This window comes from Drosophila hydei, unplaced genomic scaffold, assembly GCF_003285905.1.
Source record: "Drosophila hydei strain 15085-1641.00,03,60 unplaced genomic scaffold, DhydRS2 tig00008122-arrow-pilon, whole genome shotgun sequence".
Classification (NCBI taxonomy): Eukaryota; Metazoa; Arthropoda; class Insecta; order Diptera; family Drosophilidae; genus Drosophila; species Drosophila hydei.
This window is the reverse complement of record NW_022045833.1, coordinates 1,161,605-1,186,989: the sequence shown is the minus strand read 5'-3', so window position 1 is coordinate 1,186,989 and position 25,385 is coordinate 1,161,605. Positions and strand designations below refer to the sequence as shown.

Here is a 25,385-nt window from a genome sequence, read left to right as displayed (position 1 = left end):
TTATGCAATTATTTTAATTTTAATTTTAATTTATTATAAGAATTATTTTTAATTTTTTTTTTATTATTTATTTAATTTAAAAAATAATTTAAAAATAAAAATATGAAGTCTAATGTCTTATTTATTCAATTCCTTACAATTCGAAATTTGTATTTAAAAAATGATTTAAGTTTTCAATATAATTTTATATATTTGAATTTAATTTTAAAAAAGACAATAAAAATAAATTGCTTAAAATTCTTTATTTTTATTTATTATATAAATAAAATACACTAATATATATTTTCAATCAAGTTTAATACTTAAATTAATTATTTTAATATATATATAAAATATAATATAAGTTATAGATTTTTTATTTACTTAAAGAAATTATTTTCTTATTATAAAAAAAATGTCGCGTTCACTTCGTGGTGTCGCTGCTCTACTTTCTACAGTAGCGTAACTAGTTTAAGCCTTTTTATTTAAACAAAACTTAAGAGCTTTAGGATATAAGTCGAGTTAAGTAAAGAAAACGAAAAATGGCTTGATATCTACAATAAGCTATATATATTTATAAATACATATCAAATTGGTATATAAAGTAGGTTAAGTTGCAGGTAATTTGCAATTGGAGTTCATTTTCATTTGCAGCTATCACGATGAACGATCACAACTTGCTGGTGGCGAAAATTGTGGTTATTGTGGTGCTGCTGGTGGTCACATTAATTTTTTGCTTTCTGCCCTATGTGCTCAACCGTTGGTTCAAATGGACGCAGCGGGCGAAGAGCAATGCACGCGAGTTTCTGGCTGTCCTTTGCCTATTGAATTTCGGTGGCGGTGTCCTTATTGCCACAACATTTATACACATCCTGCCGGCTGTTGTTAGTGTTGTGGCTGCCCTGCAAAAGTGTGAGATGTTGGCTAACACGCCGTTCGCCCTGCCCGAGATGCTGATGTGCACGGGTTTCTTTCTGATGTACGCCATCGAGGAGCTCATGTACTTTATTGTGGGCAGGCGACAGAAGCGTAAACAGAAGGCCATGCAAGAGGCGCTGCAAGTGGCCATGGAACAAGTAGCCGAGCCGGAGGAAAAGGTCGAGCTGGAGTTGGGCGAACAAGTCGAACCGGAGCAGCCGAATTGGCTGCGTGGCCTGGGCATCATTGTGGCCCTCTCGCTGCACGAACTCTTTGGCGGCATGGCCATTGGCCTGGAGGAGACTGTGGATACGGTCTGGTTTATGTGCGCTGCCATTGCAGTCCACAAACTCGTCTTAGCCTTTTGCATTGGCATGGAGATTATGATGGCCCACACACGTTGGCTAATTGCTGTCATTTATCTAATTGTCTTCTCCATCGTCACGCCCATTGGCGTGGGCATTGGCATTGCGATCACAGAGAATACCAGCGCGAATCATCCGAGCATTCCGGCGGGCATCCTACAAGGCATCGCCTGCGGCACCCTGCTCTATGTCGTCTACTTTGAAATTGTGGCCAAGAATCACGCGGGCTGGCGCATATTTCTCTGCTCTCTTGGCGGCTTTCTGCTCATGTTTGGCTTGCAAATTGGAGGTAAGTTTGATTAAAGATGAAAATTGATTTGACTTCTGCTAACAGCTTTCTATATCCTCCTCAACAGTTGTTGAAGCTGCTGGCAAATCTGCATATGTTTGCCCCTCGAATAAGAGCTAAAATAATGGGCTTAAAACTTATACGATTTATTCTAACATTCAAAACTTCAATCAAAGCTTTATGGAAGAGCTTTTACTCTTGCTCAAGTTGCTTGAAAAAAAGCTTTGTTTGAAATGAATCGAAAAGCTGAGCTCAGTGAGCTCCATTCATAAACTCTATCACGATAACATTATTTCTTAATATTTTCTTGACTTAAAATTATATTTTAAATATATTTTAAATATATAATAAAATAAATATTATTTTAAAATTCAAGAAAAATTTGAAGAAAAAATATATTTACAAATTTTTTCATATGGAAAAATTACAAAATAAAATCAAATATTTTTCTTCAAAATGTCGTCACTTTAAATTTTCCTCAGTGTAGTGAATCTCTGTCATTAATCTTGCAAATATAGATCAGTAAATTCTTATCTGAACAAATTAAAGTTTCAATATCGTTTTGAACAATTAAAGTGAAAACGTTGCATAAATTAGCAACAAAGTCAAAGGGGACAAAAAAAAATGGTCTGAGAATACGCCTATTTAATCTATTTCCCAGACGATTATAATTTCTGGTGTCAATCAGTGCTCAAATATATAAGATTTATGGCCAGCAGATAGGGGTATAAGTGGTTGCTTCGATAGCAATTCGTTTGCACTTGTCACTTTCATTCGGTGGTGCGAAGATGTACGAAATACCAATACCGCCGGCGGTGCCATCAACCACAGCAAATTTCATGGAAGTTGAAGTTGAGAGTTCAACTATGGCAACTGTTACGGTGGATAAGCATGCGTTGATTGTGGCCAAAATTGTGGCTATGGTGGTGCTAATTGTGGTGACTGTGGTTTGTGGCAGTTTACCCTACATGCTGGATCGTTGCCTGGAATGGACTAAAAAAGATCCCGAAGAGACGCGCGCTTCGACTGCGGTGCGCTGTCTGCTCTACTTTGGTGGTGGTGTCTTGCTTTGCACCACATTTCTCCACATGTTGCCGGAAGTGATAGAAGTGGTTGAGCTATTGCAGCACTGTGGCATATTGGTGGCGACACCTTTTGCCCTGCCCGAAATGCTGATGTGCACAGGATTCTTTTTGATGTATGCCCTGGATGAAGTGATGCATGTGTTTATGCAGCATCATCAGCACAAGCTGAGCCGAAAGGAATCGCTGGCCAGTGAAGCCTTCGAGCGTGGTCACAGCATTCGGCATAGCATATTGCTGCGTAGCACACGACGCAAACCGGATGAACTGCAGGCGAGTAAAGAGGAGCATCAACATAGCGATCACGAGCTGCCGGCAGCGAATGGACATGGGCACAGTCATGTGCCCGTGGATACCAATGGCTCCTCAATGCGCGGATTGGGCATTATATTGGCCTTGTCGCTGCACGAACTCTTTGAGGGCATGGCCATAGGCTTGGAGGGCACTGTGGCAACAGTTTGGTTCATGTTTGCCGCTGTGGCCGCCCACAAATTGGTGCTGGCTTTCTGTGTGGGCATGGAGCTGCTGGTGGCTAGAACCCGTGCTTCCCTGGCCATCATCTATCTCGTAACATTCTCGATTGTTACGCCGATTGGCATTGGCATTGGCATTGGCATCAGTCAGCAGGCAAATGCGAATCAGCCGAGTGTCCCTTCTGGCATATTACAGGGCATTGCCTCCGGCACGTTGCTCTATGTCGTCTTCTTTGAGATTCTTACACAGAATCATGCTGGTTGGCGTGCTTATTTAGCTGCCCTGGTCGGCTTTGCTTTAATGTTTGGACTGCAAATACTTTGTAAGTGAAATGATAAGTTGGAGATTCCGCTATTGGCTTTTGATTGACATACGCATGCCTTTAGTTATCATTAGTTATCATTAATGATATTTACTGCTAATGCAGGAGAAATTTATTGATTAACTATGCCACTCTATATTATATCTTGCAGCTGACGAAGCGGAAGGGGCTGATAACGACTCATGTTACTAGCGTGAACTCCAGTCAATGAAAAATTATGAATTATATTATATTTATTTAGTTATTATATACATTTTTTATTATATGTGCTAGCATCAAGCCATGTCGATTTATTAAATATTTTATATTATTAAATCAAGTGCCATCAAACACATATATAATCTATTACTAAATCAATAAATAATATATAAAAATCTTAAATTGCGCGCGCTTAACAACTCTATTTTCAGTGTGTGTACACACTGTCTGACAGCTGTTAAATTAACAGAGCCTGAAAAAGCGCTAAACCAGTGATTGCAAGCTAACAGTGGCGCCGCTAGAGAGAAAACTTTTAAAATAAACTGTTATAAATATAATTCGAACTATTTAAAGCGTATAAAATATATAATCCAATAATTTATTTGCATACCTTAATAACAATTTATTAACTTAAGTATTGCACTAGTATTCTATCTTATATTTATTTTTAATGTTATTATATTATTTTTAATGTTCATTTGCATTTACTATAGCAATCAAAGCTCATAAAGCAACAATACGAATGAGCAACCGTTTTAATATCGCATTCTGCTTTGGTAAAATATTCATAAAAAAAAGCCAACAATGTAACTGTTTTTATGGTTCATTCTCTCGCCGCTGCGCTCAGTAGCAACAGCAATCCATTTCGGCCCTTGTGCACAGGTCAGCAATTTGCCTCTGCAACAAAGTTGTGTAGTGTGACGTCACTTTTAAAAGGACTTATATTTAGCTTCATGCTGTGACTTCATACGTATCACAAGACATCGCAATCTTCATATTTTGCCACAGACTACATTAATTCAATAATTTTATATATAATTTATATAATTTTATATATTTGAATTTGATTTAAAACAAGTAAGAAAGCTCTAGTCGGGGTGCCCGACTAGGAGATACCCTGATCCCAGTCCTTTGAGTTTTGTAATATTTTCCGTAGTTTGTATCGAGTATTAAAAAAAAAAAAAGAAAACAAATAAAAATCGACATTGCGAGACCAGGATTCGAACCCGGATTATTTGCGCAACGTGCACAAACTCTACCAACACCGCCACTTCAGAACTAAAAAAAAAATAAAACAATAAAAAGCATTTCATCTCCACTGGTCTCGAACCCGGCCCAAACTGCATGGGAGCGGCGCCTCTACCAATGCAGCCACTGTCCCTCCCAAGTCAGCTGTTGCAAATTTGAACATAAGTAGCAGCTAATATTCAGCACAATTCAATCGCAATTTCAATTCTTGGAACAGAAAAGAATACACGCATTTGAATGTATGTGTGCACATGCATAGGAAAAATGCGTGCGCGTGGCGCTGCTGACATGCGCTTTTGCAAATTGGCCAAACGTTTTGTTCAATAACTTCTGTTTTACTTAATGGATTTTAATGAAATTTTCAGCATATGATCTACATATCCTATTGGCTTGGTTGAAATGCAAACGCCTTCACATAATGGCCCTAGTTCCAACTAAACTTAAATTCTAAGAATTTGGGGGAATTTGGAGCCGGTATCCAAAATCCAACAAAAATCAAAATTGCATAAAATATACATAAGACTACATACAAAATTTGGCTCTAGCTCTTTAGACGTTCGAGATATAATTTATTTACTGCATTTCAATAATGTTTTTATTCGATAACAATTAAATGCGAATGGTTATCGAATATTTGAAACAAACTTGACCTGCGCGTGCTATACACGGACCTACAAAAAAAATTTCTCTAAAAATGTCTCTAGCTCTTATAGATGCTGAGATCCACGCGTTCACACATACGGACAGACGGACAGACGGACGGACAGACAGACGGACAGGGCTCAATCGACTCGGCTTGTCGTCCTGATCAAGAATATATATACTTTATGGGGTCTGCCACGCCTCCTTCTGCCTGTTACATACATTTGCACAAAACCATTATACCCTGATTTGCCATTTTTAATGGGATCAGGGTATAAAAAGACAATAAAAATAAATTGCTTAAAAATATTTATTTGTATTTATATTTATGGTCTGAGAATACGCCTATTTAATCTATTTCCCAGACGATTATAATTTTTGGTGTCAATCAGTGCTCAAATATATAAGATTAACGGCCAGCAGATAGGGGTATAAGTGGTTGCTTCGATAGCAATTCGCACTTTGCACTTTGCGATTCGCAATTTGCGCTCGTCACTTTCATTCTGTGGTGCGAAGATGTACGAAATTCCAATACCTCCGGCGGTGCTATCAACCACAAATTTCATGGAAGTTGAAGTTGAGAGTTCAACTATGGCAACTGTTACGGTGGATAAGCATGCGTTGCTTGTGGCCAAAATTGTGGCTATGGTGTGGTATTGTATTGTGGTGACTGTGGTCTGTGGCAGTTTACCCTACATGCTGGATCGTTGCCTGGAATGGACTAAAAAAGATCCCGAAGAGACGCGCGCTTCGACTGCGGTGCGCTGTCTGCTCTACTTTGGTGGTGGTGTCTTGCTTTGCACCACATTTCTCCACATGTTGCCGGAAGTGATAGAAGTGGTTGAGCTATTGCAGCACTGTGGCATATATCTACAATAAGCTATATATATTTATAAATACATATCAAATTGGTATATAAAATAAGTTAAGTTGCAGGTAATTTGCAATTGGAGTTCATTTCAACGATCACAACTTGCTGGTGGCGAAAATTGTGGTTATTGTGGTGCTGTTGGTGGTCACATTAATTTTTTGCTTTCTGCCCTATGTGCTCAACCGTTGGTTCAAATGGACGCAGCGGGCGAAGAGCAATGCACGCGAGTTTCTGGCTGTCCTTTGCCTATTGAATTTCGGTGGCGGTGTCCTTATTGCCACAACATTTATACACATCCTGCCGGCTGTTGTTAGTGTTGTGGGTGCCCTGCAAAAGTGTGAGATGTTGGCTAACACGCCGTTCGCCCTGCCCGAGATGCTGATGTGCACGGGTTTCTTTCTGATGTACGCCATCGAGGAGCTCATGTACTTTATTGTGGGCAGGCGACAGAAGCGTAAACAGAAGGCCATCCAAGAGGCGCTGCAAGTGGCCATGGAACAAGTAGCCGAACCGGAGGAAAAGGTCGAGCTGGAGTTGGGCGAACAAGTCGAACCGGAGCAGCCGAATTGGCTGCGTGGCCTGGGCATCATTGTGGCCCTCTCGCTGCACGAACTCTTTGGCGGCATGGCCATTGGCCTGGAGGAGACCGTGGATACGGTCTGGTTTATGTGCGCTGCCATTGCAGTCCACAAGCTCGTCTTAGCCTTTTGCATTGGCATGGAGATTATGATGGCCCACACACGTTGGCTAATTGCTGTCATTTATCTAATTGTCTTCTCCATCGTCACGCCCATTGGCGTGGGCATTGGCATTGCGATCACAGAGAATACCAGCGCGAATCATCCGAGCATTCCGGCGGGCATCCTACAAGGCATCGCCTGCGGCACCCTGCTCTATGTCGTCTACTTTGAAATTGTGGCCAAGAATCACGCGGGCTGGCGCATATTTCTCTGCTCTCTTGGCGGCTTTCTGCTCATGTTTGGCTTGCAAATTGGAGGTAAGTTTGATTAAAGATGAAAATTGATTTGACTTCTGCTAACAGCTTTCTATATCCTCCTCAACAGTTGTTGAAGCTGCTGGCAAATCTGCATATGTTTGCCCCTCGAATAAGAGCTAAAATAATGGGCTTAAAACTTATACGATTTATTCTAACATTCAAAACTTCAATCAAAGCTTTATGGAAGAGCTTTTACTCTTGCTTAAGGTGCTTTGTTTGAAATTAATCGAAAAGCTGAGCTCAGTGAGCTCCATTCATAAACTCTATCCCGATTACATTATTTCTTAATATTTTCTTGACTTAAAATTATATTTTAAATATATTTTAAATATATAATAAAATAAATATTATTTTAAAATTCAAGAAAAATTTGAAGAAAAAATATATTTACAAATTTTTTCATATGGAAAAATTACAAAATAAAATCAAATATTTTTCTTCAAAATGTCGTCACTTTAAATTTTCCTCAGTGTAGTGAATCTCTGTCATTAATCTTGCAAATATAGATCAGTAAATTCTTATTTGAACAAATTAAAGTTTCAATATCGTTTTGAACAATTAAAGTGAAAACGTTACATAAATTAGCAACAAAGTCAAAGGGGACAAAAAAAAATGGTCTGAGAATACGCCTATTTAATTTATTTCCCAGACGATTATAATTTCTGGTGTCAATCAGTGCTCAAATATATAAGCAGATAGGGGTATAAGTGGTTGCTTCGATAGTAATTCGTTTGCACTTGTCACTTTCATTCGGTGGTGCGAAGATGTACGAAATACCAATACCGCCGGCGGTGCCATCAACCACAGCAAATTTCATGGAAGTTGAAGTTGAGAGTTCAACTATGGCAACTGTTACGGTGGATAAGCATGCGTTGATTGTGGCCAAAATTGTGGCTATGGTGGTGCTAATTGTGGTGACTGTGGTCTGTGGCAGTTTACCCTACATGCTGGATCGTTGCCTGGAATGGACTAAAAAAGATCCCGAAGAGACGCGCGCTTCGACTGCGGTGCGCTGTCTGCTCTACTTTGGTGGTGGTGTCTTGCTTTGCACCACATTTCTCCAGATGTTGACGGAATTGATAGAAGTGGTTGAGCTATTGCAGCACTGTGGCATATTGGTGGCGACACCTTTTGCCCTTCCCGAAATGCTGATGTGCACAGGATTCTTTTTGATGTATGCCCTGGATGAAGTGATGCATGTGTTTATGCAGCATCATCAGCACAAGCTGAGCCGAAAGGAATCGCTGGCCAGTGAAGCCTTCGAGCGTGGTCACAGCATTCGGCATAGCATATTGCTGCGTAGCACACGACGCAAACCGGATGAACTGCAGGCGAGTAAAGAGGAGCATCAACATAGCGATCACGAGCTGCCGGCAGCGAATGGACATGGACACAGTCATGTGCCCGTGGATACCAATGGCTCCTCAATGCGCGGATTGGGCATTATATTGGCCTTGTCGCTGCACGAACTCTTTGAGGGCATGGCCATAGGCTTGGAGGGCACTGTGGCAACAGTTTGGTTCATGTTTGCCGCTGTGGCCGCCCACAAATTGGTGCTGGCTTTCTGTGTGGGCATGGAGCTGCTGGTGGCTAGAACCCGTGCTTCCCTGGCCATCATCTATCTCGTAACATACTCGATTGTTACGGCTATTGGCATAGGCATTGGCATTGGCATCAGTCAGCAGGCAAATGCGAATCAGCCGAGTGTCCCTTCTGGCATATTACAGGGCATTGCCTCCGGCACGTTGCTCTATGTCGTCTTCTTTGAGATTCTTACACAGAATCATGCTGGTTGGCGTGCTTATTTAGCTGCCCTGGTCGGCTTTGCTTTAATGTTTGGACTGCAAATACTTTGTAAGTGAAATGATAAGTTGGAGATTCCGCTATTGGCTTTTGATTGACATACGCATGCCTTTAGTTATCATTAGTTATCATTAATGATATTTACTGCTAATGCAGGAGAAATTTATTGATTAACTATGCCACTCTATATTATATCTTGCAGCTGACGAAGCGGAAGGGGCTGATAACGACTCATGTTACTAGCGTGAACTCCAGTCAATGAAAAATTATGAATTATATTATATTTATTTAGTTATTATATACATTTTTTATTATATGTGCTAGCATCAAGCCATGTCGATTTATTAAATATTTTATATTATCAAATCAAGTGCCATCAAACACATATATAATCTATTACTAAATCAATAAATAATATATAAAAATCTTAAATTGCGCGCGCTTAACAACTCTATTTTCAGTGTGTGTACACACTGTCTGACAGCTATTAAATTAACAGAGCCTGAAAAAGCGCTAAACCAGTGATTGCAAGCTAACAGTGGCGCCGCTAGAGAGAAAACTTTTAAAATAAACTGTTATAAATATAATTCGAACTATTTAAAGCGTATAAAATATATAATCCAATAATTTATTTGCATACCTTAATTACAATTTATTAACTTAAGTATTGCACTAGTATTCTATCTTATATTTATTTTTAATGTTATTATATTATTTTTAATGTTCATTTGCATTTACTATAGCAATCAAAGCTCATAAAGCAACAATACGAATGAGCAACCGTTTTAATATCGCATTCTGCTTTGGTAAAATATTCATAAAAAAAAGCCAACAATGTAACTGTTTTTATGGTTCATTCTCTCGCCGCTGCGCTCAGTAGCAACAGCAATCCATTTCGGCCCTTGTGCACAGGTCAGCAATTTGCCTCTGCAACAAAGTTGTGTAGTGTGACGTCACTCTTAAAAGGACTTATATTTAGCTTCATGCTGTGACTTCATACGTATCACAAGACATCGCAATCTTCATATTTTGCCACAGACTACATTAATTCAAGTAGGTGAAAAAGAGTACAATAGATTACCTATAGAGCAAAAAGAGACAGCAAGCTGCACTTGCTTTTCCTTACTATTTATTGTCAAGTAATTAATGACTTGTTTCTCATAGAAAATAATTAATATGAATATTTACTTACCATATATGAGGAATATACTTAATTTAGGTCTAATGTGTTTCAAGAAATACGCTTTATTCTAATAAATTGGTGAAATACTCAATAATTTTTACCACTTTGAATTAATAATTATTTTATTCATTTGTTCACATAACTGGGTCTTGCAATAAATTACAAACTGCACCTCATCAATTATGCTTCTTCACTAATATATATTTTTATTCAAAATAAAGTAAATTACCAATCGCGCGACTCTGATGCTGTTCAAAAACCGCGAAAATCAAAAATAAAAACACATTCATACATACATATCCGAGCACAATCAAACGCGAGGGAACGTATAACGACTCAGTTGTGTACGACATAAAAAACGAGCAGAGAAAATAAGCTCGTGAGCGATGTGGCATCTCTATAATCTATTTACTTAAATTACTCAGAGCGTAAAACATTTTACAGTGCGTTGTGAGCAGAACAGCGGGCTAGCAGCTGCATTTGAGTATAACATTGAGTTAACATCGCTGCGCTCAGAACAGTTCATAGTTGTGGAGACGAATGGTCGTGTGTGCGGAGAAAAGTAAATTTGAAAAAAGAAAACTAAAGAAACACTCGTAAAAATTTTGCCCCAATAACTTTCGTGTAGACGTGCTAAGTTATAAATTAAACAAAAACCGACTGGTTTGCTACAGCCCAATTAAAGTCTTCCCAATAAATTTGTGCAAGTGAATTAAACAGCTGTACGTGACTCCCTTTTTCCCTCTCACACATTGTGTGTGACTCTGCGTAAGTGTGCGTGCATGAGTGCCTGTGGGTGCATTTGTTTATTCCAACCGCCAAATACGATTTCTTGCTAGAACTTGCCTCGCGTTGCGTTGCTGGGCGGTGCTGTCATTACCCCACCCACCCCTCATTAGCACATTGTGCAAAAAATAAAGAAAATCGAAACTCCCGCACATAAACTGGATGATGAGTAGCAACGACAAAACGAAAACAAAAACAACGGTACACAAAGGAAACTGAATTAAAGCATAACAAGAAATTGCGGTTAAATACTTGACACGAATATTTATTCAAAATAGACCAAAAACTTTGTAAATATATAAATGTGTGTGTTTTTGTACTTTTACATAACGAAATTCGCGTCGCACAACATTGAAAATAACTGTTTACCAAATAGTTAAGCAATTTGTATACAAAAAATAAATAAAAATAAACGAAAATAAATAAAAAAACACAAAACCCAATTTGAGCTTAAACTTAACTGTAAACATATTATGCACATTGTTTTTACGTCTTGTGCCCACTGTGCCGAGCTGTAAACATATTCAAGAGCAATATACAAAAGTGCTTCACATTTGGCTGGATATTTAAAAACAAAAAAAAATAAAAATAACAGAAATCGTCATTCGAGCTAAAATGTAAACTGTATAAGTTTATAAATTGAACAATAACAAAAAAATGGTTGTAATTTAGATAATATACAATTCACGGACTCGGAAAACGAATTGAACTTGATTTGAAAATAGGTGCGTAAAAGTTGATTTTAAAAACTATTTGTTGTTGTAATTAACACTTAAATAAATACACAGTGCTTCTCGTTTGGAAATAACAAAAAGTAGGACAGAAACTTGTGTTTAATAAAATACTATAAAATAAATACTAAATACTTAGAAAACATTGTTATTTTTTTAGCATTTTTTAAGCCAAATACTTATGAATATTAAAATTTGGCAAAATGTCTCAAAATTCATAATAAAAGAATAAAATATCTGTACACAAAATATCTCAAATGATATCTGTCGTCGTCTCATTGACCTTCTCTAAAGTATACAACACTTCCACATACGTAAATATTCTGTGACTTTTTATACACAATGCTTGTGCTATCTATAAATATTGTTAATATATATATTTCTATATATGTATGGGTACACACATTATAGACATAGCATGATTAATGCTTGTTGACCGACGCATTTGTTATTATTTTGTCATGCTAAAATGTCTTTGAAATCATATGTTCGTTGCTATATTTTGTTTTTATTTTTAGTCATGTACTGTGGAAAATTTTCTATAAAAAAATTGTCTGAAATTTGCGTCATTGCCTCGTGTGCACCAAAAAAATAATGAGATTTTCCTACGACGCAAATTGACAAATAAAAGCCATTTAAATAGAGTTCTTAACATTTCGTCTGGACTTTTGTCTATATGAAATTGCAGTTCGATATTCGTCACTGCTTACAAGCGAAATTTGTTAAATGTTAAATATTGAGGGCATTAAAAGCTGATAAGGCAAAAAGAAAATAAATATATAGATATAAAACGAGTATGTGAAGAACCTGAAATTAAAGATAGGTGAAGACGCTTAAAGGAATCTGTAAGAGAGAGTCCAGATTTGTTTTTTTGCTCGCTGCTTACTTAAATTATTTAATCCTAAACAAAATGCAAATTGATTTAATTAGTAGACGAAAAATTAGAACAAAATTAATTGATTAAATCGTGAAAATTCGTGCTTCGCTATGAATTTTTGGTCGCGACAAAGTGTCTGCCATGAAAATGGGGATTTGCAGGCAAAACACAGCTCTAGGCCAAGTTATTTGCATAAGTCGGTAAAAGGAAACCGGCTGACACACACACACACACAGACTTGGCCAACAAGTCAACACACGCGCCGCCATTTTGTTATGCCGCCTGATGCCCACCATTTGAGTTTTATTGTTTTTGTCTGCTAAACAGAAGAAAAAAAACCTCCCACTGGGTAGCTTTGACCCAGCTCAGTGTCAAGTGGCAAACATATCTAAATATATATATATATATATATAGAGAGAGAGAGATATATATAGTTGTATTGATGGATGAGTGTTGGAATTATGTTGATGTGTACATAAATGTCTGATGGTTGCTTACAGACACTTTGATGGTTTCTATGCCTTAGTTTTTGCTTTTGTCTAGCTACAAATTTGATTTAGTGTAATCGAAAACCATTCTTTGGGCCACAGTTTGTCGTTGTCCTTGGCCAAAAGTCTTTGCATTTTGATGTCGTAATGCACTTAGAAGCAAAAACATTTCGAATCTGGCTTCAAGTAACACCATAGAAACCAGTTTCTATCTTGAGCCAATCAGCAGCATCAGAAAAACAAAGAAATACTACTTTAGCAAATTGATTTTGTTTGATTTGTTTATAATAAATACTAATTTAGAACGCTAAAGATTTTTTGCACTTGACAACATTTTTTCATTTATACATCTATAATTATATTTATTTTAAGTCGAAAACAAATATTAGTGTGTAAAATTCTACTAATAACAAACCAGCTGCACAGCTGATTATAAAACCGGTAGAGCCTTTGTGTATTTCAAACAGGAAAGAACTACAGAGTTGAGCAAGTCGAAGAGTTAATACTCTTGTAATTGCAAAACAGAATTAAGAAAACATTAAAAAAACTAGAATGGAAGAAAAAAATGCTGTCTGAAAAAAATTAAGAAATATAAAATAATATAAATGAAAAATAAAAAAAGATAGATAAGCAGCAAAAATATAAAAATAAAATAATAAAATTTAAATAAATAAAAAATAAGAGAAATCTTAAATTAAATAAAATTTAAAAAAGAATTAAATAAAATTGTAAAAAAATTCAAAGGCATAGAAAATCAAAACTTAATTAGTTTCTATTGGATTTAAGAAGTATTAAAGAATACAAAACCCTTAAAAATTATGAAAAATTGTTTTTATATAATAAATATATTCGTATGTAATACTGTTTCACATACAAAACTTTAATGCGTACCTTCCAAATCTCCCAAAATTTGGGGTTTCCCTTTTCTTAATGGGAATCATATTGAACAACAAAACGAATACAACTTACGATAGAGAGTAATAAATTCCAGCACTCACAATGTGTGTCACTGTGAAGAGATAAACAGCTGATGGCACTGTGAATACAATACACACACACACGCACACATACTGACACACATGCGTACCTGAAAGAAGAAAATATATATATGAAAAAATCAATAAAAAACATAAACCAAAAACTGGTTCTCGGCAGCTGTGTGCAATGCATTCAAATGAGCTGCAAATGACGATGATGATGGTGATGATGATGATGATGATGACGATAATGACGCTGACGATGATGATGTGGCTGACAATGATAATGGTGTGATATACGCACCGACTTTAATAAGATTTTAATGAGACTTTAATTCTGTCCGTACAGACAAATTGAGCAGAGATTTTTCCTTTGTAGATTATTTAGAAATACCCTGCAGCTACATGCACAGCGGGTAGGCATGCACTAATTAAGTTCATTAGACTTTTGCAGTCAATGAACTGCTTAAAGGCAAACAAGTTTTAATTAGTTTTGATTTGTCTTTCAACAAATGTCGCCCGTGCTCAGATAATATCTAACAGTTTGTTATATAATCTATCAACTTATCTAATCTAATGCGTCATCAGACATCTACTACGTGAATGCGTATATAATAAATTATAATTCCCGTACAAGTTAAATATTGCATAATGATAAAAATAATAATGAGAACTTTGTTCTGGCAGATTAAACATTTATTTCAATTGTAAATATTTTACTTTGAGCTTAGAATCGTCATCAATTAGAACTTGTAAGCGATACATTTATAATTAGACCCGGAACTAATGGAAAATGGGTGTACAGGGTGTACAAGAATATATAGGGTATATAGATTGAGGAGCTGAATCTCCTTCAGTCTGTTCTCGATAGAATGATTGGCACAGCAGCACTGAGCAGAGTTCAGGGTATCAGCCAGTTGGTCACTCCCGAATAGCTCACTCTTACTTGTTATAAATATGAATTATAACTATTGCATATCAACTTTTATCAAGTTATCGCATAATAAATATTGTTGCATCATGCAATTTCTGAATTAATTGCTGCAAGTTTTCAACTTTTTTGCGACGTCGAAGGACATCGAAACACGAATTTTCCATTGCAGTTTGTTGCAGTGAAAACTTTTTCGTTAGAGCTTTCATTGGCTTATCGCGGTTGCATCGCAAGCATTTGCATAAGCTGCTTAACTGTAAAAAGCAATGAGGGTGTAAAAAAACATTTGCACAATGAATTTTTTTGTATTTTTTTTTTATTTTTTATTATTTTTTTTGCTGTTATCAGACGTGCAAAATAAGCAAAGCGTAAAATACACTTTTATACATGAAATGTCAGTGAAGGCGGAAAAACTCATAACTGAACTCATTAAAATCCAGATGTCAAATTGAGATTATATTAAATTCGTATTTTGTTAAGAGCAATCACAGAACAGGTAGAAAACACGTTTATTGTAATAAAAATTCTTTTAAGTTTTAATATTATTATTGATCAGAAGAACAAAATTTTGAAATATTTGCAGAAAAAACTTAAAACTTAAAAACTTAAAATTTTCTGCAAATATTTCAAAATGTTGTTCTTCTGATCAATAAATTTGTGTCATTTTAAATTAATTTTATAATTAGTAAACAATTTTTAATTAAGTATTAGTAATTAGTAACAAATTTTGAATTAATTTTATAATTAGTAAAACAATTTAGCAATATGTTTCAGGAACCTAACTAAAAAGGAGTCTATTTATGTGCCTCTGAGATGATGGATTCATTGTTCTACTCTAATTTACTTAAGCATGATAAAGCGCAATCTAATATGAATATATATAATGTTATAAAAGTCAGTTTTATTTGTTATGACTTCGAATTAAGAAAGATATATGAGTATACGGCTCAATTGACAGATGAGTTTGTTAGAACTTGAAGCATTATGTGTGGCATTGATGATACTGCGCTATTCTATTACACTTATATAAAAATCATAAAAAAAACATTTCCTCGTATTTATAGCCAGTTTTTAATATGACACGCTGAATGAGTGTGTCTATAGTAAAGTGAGTTTACAGATACTCACACTCACACTCACACACACAAAACCATTTACAATTTCAGCTGGTAAATTTCCACTAGCAAAGGGAAAACAAAGAGCAGCTAGTGGTTGAAAAAAAAAGGAGAGAAAAAGAAAAAAAATTAGAAAATTAAAGACATAAGCAAACAAAACAATGCCAAGATATGGAACTGAACTCCGCATCCCAAGTGGATGAAGGGAGCGACTGAAAGAGCGGGCAGTGTATAGAGTATGCAGAGAGAGGGTGAGTGTACAATGGCACGCATTCACACACATACATATATATATCTACGTATATCTTTATCAAGTGTGGATGTGTCTTGGCGAGTGTCGAGCCGCTTTGTCAGTCAGTCAGTGATACGATTTCAAGCCGCGATGTCTGCTCAACAACAGAGAAAACTTTAAGACAACAGCCTAAACTTCTTATAATAAATTGAGTTTTGCTTTGCTTCTTTACTCTCTTTCTCTTAATTTCTCCTGTACGTTTTACTTGTTTTTGCTGCGCAAACAAGGCCAATTTTATCGACATCGGATATATACTTTTGTCAAGTAAGTCAAGCAATTGAGTGTTGAAGCGCAAGCCAAGACAAAAAGATTAAAAGCAAGCGAGCATATTGCAGTCGGGCGCCAGCGACTGTTTAATGCTCGTTCATGCAGCTGAATCTTGTTTGGCAAGTCTCAAGAGAAAATCTGCAGTAACTTAGCTATTAAATTTTAAAGCTATAGCTACAAAATCTTTGACTTTTTTCTCCAAGAGACAGTTCACTTTTGGTAATTCAGTTGTGGAGGTTAACAGTAACTCAAGTATAGAGTTTTTAACTTCCATCTCAGAGTACTATAGAATATCTAGATAATTCTAAATTGCCCCAAAAATAATGAAGCTTATATAACTTTAATCTAAACAGATTTCTATGCTTATGCACCGAGCATGCTTCAGTTACGCTAGCTTTTTCCAGGGTATACAAAAAGTTGACAAAAGTTCTGCACATAATTATTATTATACTATATCTGCCTTTAACTTATTGACGTAGATTCCTATTTTTTGTGCCTTCTTTTTTGCTTTTGCTGTAATTACATCATATGCCACTTGTCCTTGCCGCTTGGTTTGTTCCAAGTCCTTCGTCCTTGGTCCTTGTGTCGCCAGCTTTGTCTACACCCCAACGATAATCAAGCCGTCTCGTCATACAGATTGTTAGCGCATGATAAATCCCGAATTTAATGTTGACCTTTGAGATTTATGTTAGCTTTGGCTTTACCGTTTTAGTACCGTTAAAAAAAAAACTTGTTCCTCAGGTAATTGGTAAACCTGTTTTGTATAATTAACAAAAACGGCTTGGGCCTTTTTTCAAATTGACAAATCTCTTCATTCTATTATAATAATATTCATGAATGCATTTCCACTTGGCTTGATTTCAAACTGAATGTCATGTAAATGTAATTTAAATATGCCATTTATTGATTATTTAATTCAATTAAAACGATTCAAGCTGAGTGAAGCGCATAAATGTGAGAGAAATGAAAACGATTTACGCATTTGTTGAACTGTTTGATTATGTCTACGAATTCGATTTATGAAGCTCAAAATATATATAATAAAATGTTTGAGAACATGACTCTTTATTGACTATGAGTAAAGTTCCTTATGAACGCGCATCGACTTTCATTTAGTTAAATTCTTTAACATGAATTCTTATTGTAAAATTTTTGCAAAACTGCTTAAAAACTTTTAAGAGTTTCTACAAAAAGTATCAGCTGTTTAAACATGACGAAGTAAGCTATAAATTTTATGGTTGTAAATACCTTTTTGAATTAGCTTACCTATATATTTGCAAGGCAACAAAAATGGCAAATGAAATATTATGGAAATTTTACGGTTGAACTGTGCGCATTTGCATTTAAGCTAATTGCAATTTCAGGTTTAACCCTTAAACTCCCTCTGCGTGCATGTCAAAATATAAGTATAAAAAAAAGAAAAATGTAAGATGTTTGTCCTTGAGCGTCAAATGCTTGAAACAGGAAAAAAAAATTGAAATTAAAAATTGATTAAATTGGCAGTAAAAGCTTTTACAAATATTAATATGAATATATATATAGAGAGACAGAATTTGAATATAAATGATATATTGATATGGCTTAATAACTTAGTTTGCATACATTAAAGAGCTGAAAAGGGTAACTGTTTTTCTTCCTCTTCCATTTTTTTGTATGACTTCATGAACAGCTAATACAAATATTTCAGCAGAGCAGCCAATACGAGGCTGGCGCTTGGCTGGCATCAGAGTTAGCCATTTTTCATGCAGGAACAAGGCCAACAGAAAATGTGGAGAGAAAAATCTGAAAAGCAAATCTCATTTAATATGCACAGTATATATGTACACACGCACAGAGCTCTATATATATATAGATATATATATATGTATATATAAACTTACATGCTTGTTTGTCCGTATGTAAAAATCAATATGAACCTCTTTTTGCATGCGTCCATGTGGCCGCAAAACTTTGTCAAGTTTAAGGCAAAAAACATAAATTATCCTTTAGCACACGCTCTCTTCTCTCTCTCTCTCTCTCTCTCTCTAGACCTCTGCGCTTTATTGTTGCTATTTGTCAGTGTTGCAAAACGCAGCGTCAACTGTATAACATCAAAGCACGCCGCCACCATGTGTGTGTGTGTGTGTGTGTGTTTTTGTTTGTTGTGCGCATTTGACTTTGCCACAGTGACACCTTTTTCCATGTACTTGTTTGCCTGTCAGACACACACATTTATATATATTTTTACTGCGGCAAGCTTCAACCATAAAAACTTTGCTGGCACTGCATGTTGAAGGCTACCTAAGTATGTGGCATGTGGCATGTAGCTGTCAGCTAGCTGCAAATGCAACATTGAATTAAATTTCTCATATAATATACATTAAAATATATGTATATAAAAGATTTTAAGGGTAATGTCAAGGACAGCGTTTCCTAAATGCACTTTACAAATTGAATGCGTTCTATGTCTATTTAAATTCTAATTAGTGAGTGAAATTGTATGCATGAGAATCGCATAGAAAGGCAAGAAAGTGTGATATATCTAGACATAAAATGTTTAACAAGAACTAAAAATGATTCAGATAAATAGTAAATGTGGCAAAAATAAATATATAAAATAAAAAAAGTGTCTAAAAACAATCAGCGCGTTTTTTTATTGCTAAAAAGCTTGTATGTAACATAAGAGTTTTATCCATGCTTAGATTGCAGAACTAAGTCCCACTTTACATAAACATATTAAGACGCCTTCCCTTCTCAAGCATATGCAAACTTGATTTGGAGCTTTAAGAATAGGCAAATATTTACATAGCTTAACTGTGCCGCCAGCACGAGCGAGCGAGTGCTTGCTTTAAGCTGCAGTAAATCCTCAGCCTGAGACGTCTAACGCCCAAAGGCCTTTGTAAATTGTGCTATAATAAAAACTTTACTCCCTATATATGGCACTTCATTAAGGTTAATTTAATACAACAGCCAACAAGCTGGCATATCGACAAAACCAATTAATTCGATAATGAATGCTGTTGCTAACTGTTTGGCTATGCTTTAAGACTCGGCTTACAACTGTAAACCAGTAACCGCAGGATTTGCAATGCATTTAGTATCGGGTTTACTTGCTAGGTTTCAGACAGCCATCAATTAGACGTGTCACAGCAATTAAGCAGTCAGCAAATAGCTGTGTAAAAAGCGACAGCTTAAAAGACGCCAGACACACAAAGCCCAATCTTAGCCTTTGGCCAGTGAATCCATTCATAACACTTGAGGCGTGCAAAGCCAACTGACAGCTGTTCAACTGGATTATTTACACGGTTTGATAGGCGGGCATTGAGGTTTCGGGGCGTATGTAAATTAATTGCTTTACGTTTCATTTTTTATGTATTATTTATATTGTTCTTAAGCCAGGGAAGTTGAGCTCTCCTGTTTACTGAAAGGCAGAATATTTGGGAAACTTTCAGACTTTGTCTTTGGTGTCATTTTCCTTCTTACTTTGAGTTTAAAATTGTGTTTTATATTTATTTTTATGTATTGATAAAACAGCATATGATTTCTCTATCTCTTTAAACTGTTCTAATTTCTTTCCGTCCTATTTTGACTTAATGTCCATGTTTATACAACTGAAACTCAGAGTAGATATAGAATATAGCTCCTATATATATATTATATGATATATATAAAGCCTCTGCTGAATACTTTCCTAACGATTAAACATGATATCGAAATACACTTAATTCTCTACTATAGCAACTTCGGTATAGATTCTAAGTAAAGAAAATTAAGATTCAAGAGTTTTCAGATTGCAAATCAAATAAGATATGAGTCAGCTAACAATTGATTTAATTAGTTTCAAATTGTCGAGCACAAACAATTGAATTGTATTCGATTCTATTTCTGTTTCTGCATAATAACAATTGATCTTTATTGGGAATGAAAGATGACATGAGAATTTGAGATCCGTTATGTAAATCTCTGATTGGATTGATTGTAAATCTCTGATTGGTCTAGTTTTGTGCTTTGATATCATAAAACATTTTTCCGTCACAATTAGACATGAGAAAACCCAAATAAAACTGGCGTAGGTCAGCATCAAACCACTTTGAATTGGTATCAAAAACGCACACACACGAATACCAACTCACTTTAATAAGTGGAATTATACAGCCCGATTAGCTCTGGTAATTAAGGCATTAAATTCTTACACTTATCAGGCAAACTTGGTTTAGCACAGCTAATTCATAAAACTAATCAGAGTCTCTGAGCATAATTTTACTGCATGTGTCTAGTTGTTGCTCTCATTCTGCTTAGATTAGCTTAAGCCTTTTTTTAATTAAAAGCTCATTAAATTCTACAGTCGGATATTTTAGCCAGCCTCAAACCAGTTGAGAATTACAAGTGGTATTCAGATAGTTGTTAGTAATTTTAGTAAAATTGAATTGAATCGAATCGAATCGAATATTCATATATATTACTAGATTTCAACAATCAGACACGTGTTTAATTAACATATTTGACTTTACATTGAAAGCAAAATTCAGCTGAAAACTTGTTAAGTTCATTGTTGCTTTAAGAAACAAGTAATAGTTGAGAGTGCACGACTAGGATATACCCTGAAACCTGCAAAGAGCTGATATGCCAATAATTCTGAGTTTCCTTTATTCATTGATAACAAAGAACACACAGAAATATGAAGCTTATCACGCCCATATTCTGCCTGTTACATACTTTAGCACACAACCAATATACCCTAAACTCCCATTTGAGAGTGCTAGCACAGTTCCAACTATGCAAATGTTGCCTTTTAATTATCAACTTTAAATAACTATATGTTATTTAGCAAATGCAGATGCTAGTAAACAAGGTTTGATGAAGAACTATCCCACAACAATAGCAGTAGAGCAAAGTATATATACTATATTTGATTTAAGTAATACTTAAGTCTATTTTGTAAATAAATATATGCATGTGCATATATATGTGAGTATTATAATTTACGCACGACAGTGGGCAACCGAAATGAGCAAAGCAATGAAATGAAACATGTAAAAAATGCCCCTTGTCGCATGCACGACTAGAAGATACCCTAAGGCAAGGATATGCCAGACTAGAAAATTGTCAAAGTCAAAAATGAAGGCAAACTGGAATGTTGTTATGCCATATTCAGAAATGAATTCTTTATTATTTCCTGGTTAAATCGATATACCCCGCTTAGCTCCAATGCCTAGGGCATTTGCAAATAAAAGAGAAACCCATCACAAAAGACTGACTACTTGACAGCTATCGCGACGGGGATGTCAAGTGGCCGCGTGTGGGGCAGGTAGTGCGATAACTGCACAAATATATATGTATATAAAATAATTACATACATATATAAATATATATAAACATATATGTATAAATAGACTTGAGTATGTGTAGCATTCGTAGTACTCGTATGCCCGACGCTTGCTGATAAGAAATTTATTAGATTAAAGCAAAAACGATTGCCGCGATTACAGACTCGACATCGTCCCGCCGCCGCCGCCGTCGCCCTCGCCGTCGCCTTCGTCTCGGTTTTTATTTCATTCTGTTTTCTGTTCTTTTCCCGATTTGTTTCGTCTTTCTGCACGAGGCTTTCATCACCGAATCTTTTTGAGCTCATTTATTAGTCTGCCAGGCGACGAGCCACTGAACTGTTTGTTGGCCGTTTTAGTCGGACTAATCCAATAACTAGCAAACTAACTAGAAGAAACTTACAAACGTCGCGATGCGTGATTTCAAATTGTCGTTCGTTAAACATGTGCTTTAAGGAGTTTCATTGCATTTCGTCGCTCAACATGCTCAGTTTATTTCGTTTTAAATATAAATTCTATAAAGAATTGAAAAGTGAAATTAACTAAATAAAGTGTTGCATATGAACAGGCGCAGCGAAGGCTTCGAAATGGCATTGAACGTGGTTTTCGGCTTACACGTGATGCCTACTTAAGATAACTGTTTTTTTTTAAAGTAATTTAGTTGCCGAAATTAGTTCTTGTTGAGTTAAAAGTGAGTTTCGTTTAAGATTAATTAATTTATTTGGTTTACGCGAAGAATGTGCTGAAAGCTTAATTGTGATTAAGAAATTTTATTATATATGTGTAACAAAGTTGTGAATAAGAAAATAACATATATGTGGCAAGGGTCAACATACAAAAAAACATCTAGGCAGGAGTGTCCGACTAGGAGATACCCTGAACCCCGCCATCTGCTTTTTTAAACCGACTCCATAGTTTTTTGTTTGTGGTGTTGATTGCATATGATTTTTTTTTGCCTAATTACATACATTTATGCACGAAATCATACAAAATCGTATGTCACTGTGGATTGTGAAGTAACTATAATTTAGTATGATTTTTGAAACATGTTTCTTTTAAAAGATCCGAAAACTTTACACTTCATAGAATGTTGTTTAAATTCGTCTAATAATTTTCCTTAAATTGTGAATTCTTACAAAAAATAATAAATTGAATTCAAAATATAAAATTCTTACAATTATTTGTGACTGAAGTAATTAATTAGAACAGTACAGGAAAAATATATAATTAAAGTTCAAGTAAAATAGAGTTATATATATAAAAATCTCCTTTGAACAACTTATTCAACTTTGTATTTCGCGCTTCCTTAAATATAGAAATAAAACTTGTGCTTGTTGCACGATAAGAAACGCCAATTGATTATTTAACTTTTTATATAGTGAAAGTCATTAAGTTATTGTTGCTTACAAAACATTCTGAGCTCTCGTGTCTGGGGCATTGTAATCGAAATGAAACGTAATCCCTCTTATCATCAGTTGCATATAGTAAGCACCGTTGCCAAATTGTATTATAAAGATAATAATCTTAACATTCTTTTTACTATGTGTGTGTAGTTAGTGTGTTATCAACTCGTCAAGACGCAAATTGACATTTGATAAGCAACAGTTTAGTGGATAGTTTATTGAGAGTTGAGCATTAACCATATAGCCTAAGCTCTCAACGCTCATTAAATAGACATGCGTCGCACGTTGTTTACACTGTCTACACATATGCATATATATATATATATATGTATATACTAACATATTTGTATATGTGCTTGAATATACTTTTATTTTCAGTATATAATTAAATGCAGCGCCTATCGAGCATTGAACTTGGCAGCGGCCAGCGCAGGCGGCGTTTATTCAAACACTCAACAACACTCTTCCTCTCTCTCTCTCTCTCTCTCTTATTGATAACTGCACATTTGAGCTCATAGCAAAAACATTGTTAGTGTTCTTATGTTACGTTTAATTATTTTAAGTGTCTTATTAGCTTTGTTTCTGCCATAAACCCGAATTCAGCTATATACATAAAAGCTGCTTAAATTTGAAATTTTATGACTAAAAATAAAACAATAATAAAGTAGGTCAATTATAAAGTTTATCTGTTTTTAGAGTATGATTATAAAAGCATTTTTTATAATTGATTTTATTGAAGAAGCTAATGTGCTTCCAAAGCTGTTTTGTGTTGAGATGCACATCAATTAAAGCTCATTTTCTTATTAGCTTTTAGACAGTTACATTTAACATGTTAAGTTAAACAAAGCTTTTATGTATGCGAAAGCTTTTTAATGTGCTTTCAAAACTGTTTTGTAACGAAGCAAATAATTAATCAAAGTGTATATTCTGTCATAGTTAGCAAAGCTTATTACTATTATAAAGCTTTTTTATATGCACTTATAAGATTAAATGTAGAATTCTACTCTAGCTTTAGTTATGCTAAACTAGACACACATTTTTGTGTAACATATGAACTTTTCATAAAAGCTTAAGGCAAGCTACGAAGCATATATATGTATTCGCTCAGTGTACACACGCCCACATAGCCGTGTGACCATTGTTATTCTGGCTTTTATGTGCAAGGGGCGTATGCGCGCTTCGCATGTTGCAACCATAGTGATCTATAGCTGGACGGAAATATTTCTCAATGGCCTGCGAGAATTAAAACCCGCATTGTTAGACAATTTGCAAGCTGTTGTGATTTATTTTTAGTACTGTGTCAGCTGAGGCGTCTTTTGTGTCAAAAAGATATCTTATTTAATGCTAAATGATGTGATATATGATATATCTATATATGATATATGGCAGATATACAATGCGCTTGGCGCCTGTCAATTTGCAATCATTATAAACAAAACCCAAGCTAATTTTTCTCTTCTATTCTCTCTGCCTCTCCCTCACAGTTATTGCAGCAGCAGCGTTGGTGGCATCAGCTCAGCTGCTAATCGAGTACAATAACAAACATAAATCATCATCAGCCGTCAACAACAATAACAACAGTGGTGGAAGCTTTTGTGATTGAGCTGGAAACAAGCAAACGCATTAATCATACGCCGCGTGCGCCACATTTGAAGCAGCCCAAGCAGTGAGAAGTGTCCTAAAACGAAATATGTTCGCGAAAAAGCCGCACAATGCGCCGCGCACTTGACACGCGTTGAGTTACCGTTAAACAATACAACAAAACCGAATACCGTTACGTTGTCCAATCGTATCGTATTGCCCAATCTTTATCTATAATTTATTTTGATTTTTTCGTTAGTTTCGTTCGTTCCTTTATTTTGTTGATTTGTGCATTCGTTTTGTACCATATCGAAGTGCCGCATGTACGTGTCCGGGCTAAAAACGTTTACGCGCAGCTACAACTGCAACAACAACAACAACAACAATAGCAACAGCAACTATAGACAGAGAGGCAGCCAATTTGATTTGCGGCCAAAATTTGCTCAATTTGTGTTTTCCTGTTGGTCAGTGTTAATAACGTT

General features: G+C 35.6%; 4 protein-coding genes and 1 long non-coding RNA gene across 5 annotated transcripts; all 5 read left to right on the top strand.

Moving 5' to 3' along the window:
* The first annotated feature begins 641 nt into the window (after positions 1-641).
* LOC115483374 (zinc transporter ZIP1-like) lies at positions 642-1,671 on the top strand. The gene is made up of 2 exons (XM_030225087.1): positions 642-1,551; positions 1,619-1,671. Exons 1-2 carry the CDS (start codon positions 642-644, stop codon positions 1,669-1,671), a joined length of 963 nt encoding a protein of 320 aa, XP_030080947.1.
* A 668-nt stretch (positions 1,672-2,339) lies between these two features.
* Positions 2,340-3,621, top strand: LOC115483373 (zinc transporter ZIP1-like). The gene is made up of 2 exons (XM_030225086.1): positions 2,340-3,429; positions 3,581-3,621. Exons 1-2 carry the CDS (start codon positions 2,340-2,342, stop codon positions 3,619-3,621), a joined length of 1,131 nt encoding a protein of 376 aa, XP_030080946.1.
* A 2,193-nt stretch (positions 3,622-5,814) lies between these two features.
* LOC115483372 (zinc transporter ZIP1-like) lies at positions 5,815-7,286 on the top strand. Its single transcript, XM_030225085.1, has 3 exons — positions 5,815-6,157; positions 6,252-7,166; positions 7,234-7,286. The coding sequence occupies exons 1-3, from the start codon at positions 5,815-5,817 to the stop codon at positions 7,284-7,286; spliced, it is 1,311 nt and encodes a 436-aa protein (XP_030080945.1).
* Positions 7,287-7,930: 644 nt separating this feature from the next.
* On the top strand, positions 7,931-9,212 carry LOC111597726 (zinc transporter ZIP1). Its single transcript, XM_023312568.2, has 2 exons — positions 7,931-9,020; positions 9,172-9,212. The coding sequence occupies exons 1-2, from the start codon at positions 7,931-7,933 to the stop codon at positions 9,210-9,212; spliced, it is 1,131 nt and encodes a 376-aa protein (XP_023168336.2).
* A 1,472-nt stretch (positions 9,213-10,684) lies between these two features.
* On the top strand, positions 10,685-24,861 carry LOC111597705. The gene is made up of 2 exons (XR_002751343.2): positions 10,685-11,663; positions 24,807-24,861. It is a non-coding gene; the product is annotated as an uncharacterized LOC111597705 (long non-coding RNA).
* The last annotated feature ends 524 nt before the right edge of the window (positions 24,862-25,385 follow it).